At 44.5% G+C, this 5,000-nt stretch overlaps 1 protein-coding gene across 3 annotated transcripts in view; it reads right to left on the reverse strand.

Moving 5' to 3' along the window:
- Positions 1–5,000, reverse strand: part of slc4a7 (solute carrier family 4 member 7) — a 25,920-nt gene that overhangs the window by 15,711 nt on the left and 5,209 nt on the right. For all 3 annotated transcript variants that reach the window (XM_047808405.1, XM_047808404.1, XM_027156773.2), the window contains exons 2-4: positions 4,805–4,886; positions 583–723; positions 180–318 (exon numbers count right to left, since the gene is read on the reverse strand). In XM_047808405.1, coding sequence (XP_047664361.1) covers positions 180–318; positions 583–723; positions 4,805–4,886 — 362 coding nt within the window. The remainder of the gene's footprint in view (positions 1–179; positions 319–582; positions 724–4,804; positions 4,887–5,000) is intronic.

Raw genomic sequence — 5,000 nt, forward strand, 5'->3', positions numbered from 1 at the left:
TGTACGTGTGTGTACAGGTGTGTGTACAGGTGTGTACAGGTGTGTGTACAGGTGTGTACAGGTGTGTGTACAGGTGTGTGTGTGTGTGTGTACACAGGTGTGTATGGGTGTACAGGTGTGTGTGTGTGTACAGGTGTGTGTGTGTGTGTACAGGTGTGTATGGGTGTACATGTGTGTACCTTGCCATCTCCTTCCACTCGTACATCTCTCCATCGAGAAAGTGCAGCTCGTCCAGCTCAGTGAACAGGTCATGGGGAATGTGCTCTTCATCATCATCCTCTGTACCCAGAATAAACTGAACACGCTGAGAGGGAGTGTCTGTGGAAGAGGAGGAGGAGGAAGGCCAAGGTTACTCACTAGTGTCTACTCCGTACACTGGAACACAACTAAAACAGAGTACGTCATACTGAATGACCTACACTAGTGACTAGTGAGTAGTTCTACAGTACTTCCTACTCATGTTCACATGTTCGCTATGTAGTGAACTACATTAGGGAACAAAAGGAGTGGAGATCTAAATCAAACACACACGGACTTAAAATATACGGTGCGTGTGTGTGTGTGTGTGTGTGTGTGTGTTACCGCATGTGGGGGACTCTCGTCCATCCTCCCGCTCAGAGCCTCGGTCTCTCCGTTTGCGGTGTCTGTGTCCTCGATGTCGATGCCGTCTCCTGCTTTGACGCCCCAAAGGGACGTGGACGCCGACATACACGGCTCTGTGACCTGACAACACGACGACACTAAAATCACTCTTTGTCTCTGAACGTAAAACAAACACTAATCACTGTTTATATAGTGAGAAAGATGGAGCGGGAAACATCTAATGATGGCTGATGATTAGATGAGTGACAGAATTCCCCTAACGTAACCTTGTAGAGTGAGAAAAGGAAATGGAAAGTAAGTGCAGTGTGAACAGCATAAATACAGCACATTAATAACACAACGCCCAGCTGGCGACATCACAGGCTGAATGGTGTGTGTTTCCTCAGGATACACACCACACGGGGGGGAAACAAACACACCACACCGCTGATATGAAGACACACTTATATGAAGTAATGTACATAGACACGCGCACAAACACCCGCGCACACACAAACACCCGCGCACACACAAACACCCGCGCACGCACAAATACACGCGCACGCACAAACACACGTGCACAAACACACGTGCACAAACGCGCACAAACACACGCACAAACGCGCGCACAAACACACACGCACAAACACACGCGTACAAACACGCACGTACACACTTTATCCCCAATAATGGTTCGTTATCATGTGCTGGGGTGTTTGGTGGTGTGTGTTAAACCCCCCATGAGGTTAAAATGTGTGCCATGCTACTAATGCTCTACTGAGCTGGGATTAGTTTAGGTCTTTAGACTCCAGGGAAACTCCATCCCTCACAGGGGTGACGGTGGTTTGATTTCCGTCCTGATGGCGGTGTCTGTTACTCTGCGTACCTGAGAAAACTCCTGAACAACACAGTTTCCCTCTGAGCATTAATCCGGCCTGTAATTTGACACAGATGTTTTATCTTAAAATCAATGAATCTTTGTTCAGTAATTTTATAAAACAAAAGTAAAGATCTATAGACCAAAGTGCCAAACCCTTTACTCACATTAACACACACAAACCAGCACCACACACACCTTTATATGGGAACCTGCTATGACCTGGAGCACATGCGCATATTTGTACCTGATTCACTCTTAAATATAATAATGCAATAATACTAAATACATATAAACATATAAATAAACATAGTGCAGTGTCTCTTAAATACTGTTCAGGCAAATAAACAGGTCCATAAATATTGAGACTATAAGAGAGATGGTAATATGGCAGCAACTTTATACGTGTGGCTCTAACTGCACGTTGGAGTTATTTTGGTAATCGGACACTTGAATGCCCGACTGTTCCCTGACCAGGTGTGTGTTATTCCCTCATTATGTCACTTACAGGTAAGCAGATAAAATGTCTTCACTTACAAGTGTGACATTTACATGCGTGTTCCTGTTATTACTCAGTGTGAAGTCCACATCACCATCCACCTGATCTGCAGGTAAAGCTGACAGTCTGCACCTTCAGCTCAGATTCTTTAATACATTTAAGACCCAATAAACAGAGACACTCCTGAAATAACAAGAACTCTGTCAAGGTGCCAACATTTATGGACTTTATGGAATGTATGCGGCTGCTAATAAAAGTATCCAACATGAAAATAACATGTAAAAACATTTTCAAGCCAGAAGTCATGAGTAATAATGATGATGATGATGATAATGAAATGTATAATAGCCTCCTTTGTATCAGACACAATATCATGACTGTTCTATAAACATGAGCGATAACGTGATGACGTGAGCAGAGACTCAGAACCCGAGCTGAGAGGAACACACTTCCTCATCCTTCTGTTTGTTATTGAAGGTGGTGTCTGTAATAAAGGACTTTTACAGTTCCACTCCTGAAACTGTGAACAAACACTGACCATGCTGATACTGTGTGTGCATGTGCGTGTGTGTGTGTGTGTGCATGTGCGTGTGTGTGTGTGCATGTGTGTGTGCATGTGCGTGTGTGTGTGCGTGAGCGCGTGTGTGCGAGTGCGTGTGTACGCGCGTGTGTGCGCATGTGCGTGTGTGTGTGCGTGAGCGCGTGTTTGCGAGTGCGTGTGTACGCGCGTGCATGTGTGCGTGCGCGAGTGTGCGCGTGTGTGCTGATAAGGGGATCATTTAAAGGTGTACAGGTTCTCACAGATTTCTCAGATTTACTGCAAAGCTGAAATGTTCCTGCACCTTCTCTCTCCACAGACAGAGTTACTGTGATTTTCACATTAATGTTCATTTAGTTAAAGGTGTAGTGTAAGGAGCAGAACGCTGTAAGGAGCAGAACAGTGTAAGGAGCAGAACGCTGTAAGGAGCAGAACAGTGTAAGGAGCAGAACAGTGTAAGGAGCAGAACGCTGAAAAGAGCAGAACAGTGTAAGGAGCAGAACGCTGAAAAGAGCAGAACAGTGTAAGGAGCAGAACAGTGTAAGGAGCAGAACGCTGAAAAGAGCAGAACAGTGTAAGGAGCAGAACAGTGTAAGGAGCAGAACGCTGAAAAGAGCAGAACGCTGTAAGGAGCAGAAGCTGTGTGTCGGTCAAATCAGTGACGTTCTACAGCCAGGGATTTAATAACCCACAACTTTAGTTCAATCCTCTCAATCCCTAATAAGCCTTCACACACTCTGTGTGTGTGTGTGTGTGTGTGTGTGTGTGTGTGTGTGTGTGTGTGTGTGTGTGTGTGTGTGTGTGTGTGTGTGTGTGTGTCCCTTAGCTGTGGGAAAGTCATCTGAGAAATTACACCAAGTGAAGGAGAGAAAAGCCTGAGAAACTCAACACCTCCCCTGACTGATTATTGTCTCTGTGCAGAATAAACTGTTTAAGTTAAACCGTGACTTTATTTCACATTTACAACAAAAAACATCATTACATCACTGCTTAAAAGTTTCTCCTACAATTGTGTGTGTGTGTGTGTGTGTGTGTGTGTGTGTGTGTGTGTGTGTGTGTGTGTGTGATGTGGTGAAGGAGTCTCCAGTGTGAGCTCTGTGGACCAGTCTGAGGTAAAGGAGTTTACACATTGGGGCAGTTGCTTTGCTGCCTTGCTGCCCCTGAGCTCTGTTTTAGAAGAAAAGAATTCCACTGTATTGTATTCTGCTGAATGTGTGGGGATAATAATAATAATAATAATAATAATAATAATAATAATAATAATAATAATAATAATAATAAAGGCTTTAGAGGGCAGATTAAGTGCAGTAGAATAGAGAGATCATCGTCTGTGACTCAGCTGGTTATCACCTCTCACACTCACACTAACTAGTGAACAGGAGGAGTGCAGCTCGTCTGTTCACTCACACACTCTCCCTACTACAACAGTTTAGGTGTAAACACTGATGTAGTAGTGCTGTGTGTTTACTGCTGTGTAACAAACAGAATTGTTGTTTTATTTGGAGGGGATTTGTGTAATAAATGGATTTAAATGGAGCTCAGTGTGAAGGTGAATGTAACGGCTCCTGTTTAATTAGTGAGGTCTGGAAACACTGACTAATCCTGTTTAATGCTATTAAAGCTCTCTCTCTGTGTGCGTGTGCGTGTGTGTGTGTGTGTGTGTGTGAAATGGGTCAGCTCAAAGGCTCCAACAGTATTAACACTAGCACGCTCAATATGTACTGAGCACGTGATGACCTCATCACAAAGCGACATCATCACTAAGCTCTGCAAAAATATTTATTGTGTGTGTGTGTGTGTGTGTGTGTGTGTATGTGCGTGTCTGTGCATACATGCGTGCGTGTGTGTGCTTGTGCGTGTATGTGGGTGTGTGCGTGTGTGTGCATGTGTGTGTATGTGCATGTGTGTGTGTGTATGTGCGTGTGTGTGCTTGTGTGTGCATGCATGTGTGTGTGCACGCGCACACATGCATGTGTGTGTGCACGTGTGTGTGCGCATGTGTGTGTGTGTGTGCATGTCAAAGTGTTTTGGAGATTTGGGGCAGAGGCATGAAGAGACTGGAACACACACAGTTAAGGGATCGGCTGTGTCCCAAACCACCATTTAATGTTATAGTTTATCTAAGTGCTACATCAGGAGTTTAATCACACTGGCATTATGGAGGTTAGGAACAAATCATTATTACACACACCCGTAGGCTGCGTCCTAAACCACAACAACGTGTTCAACACAATATCTGCTATAATAATAGCTCCAGCTCACAATTTAATGTAGAGTGTTAAAAGCAATGTGAGGGGGCGTGGCTTACTTTCAAGCTCCTCCTTCTCAAAGTTAGTGTGGGTGGTGGAGCTCGTCTTCCCCAAGTCCACTACAGCTTCATCATCGTTACCCTGAGAGAGAGAGAGAGAGAGAGAGAGAGAGAGAGAGAGAGAGAGAGAGAGAGAGAGAGAGAGAGATGTACATGTCCCTGTGACTCACTACAGAAACCATAATGTATTAAAAAG

The sequence above is a fragment of the Tachysurus fulvidraco genome, chromosome 25, assembly GCF_022655615.1.
Source record: "Tachysurus fulvidraco isolate hzauxx_2018 chromosome 25, HZAU_PFXX_2.0, whole genome shotgun sequence".
NCBI lineage: Eukaryota > Metazoa > Chordata > Actinopteri > Siluriformes > Bagridae > Tachysurus > Tachysurus fulvidraco.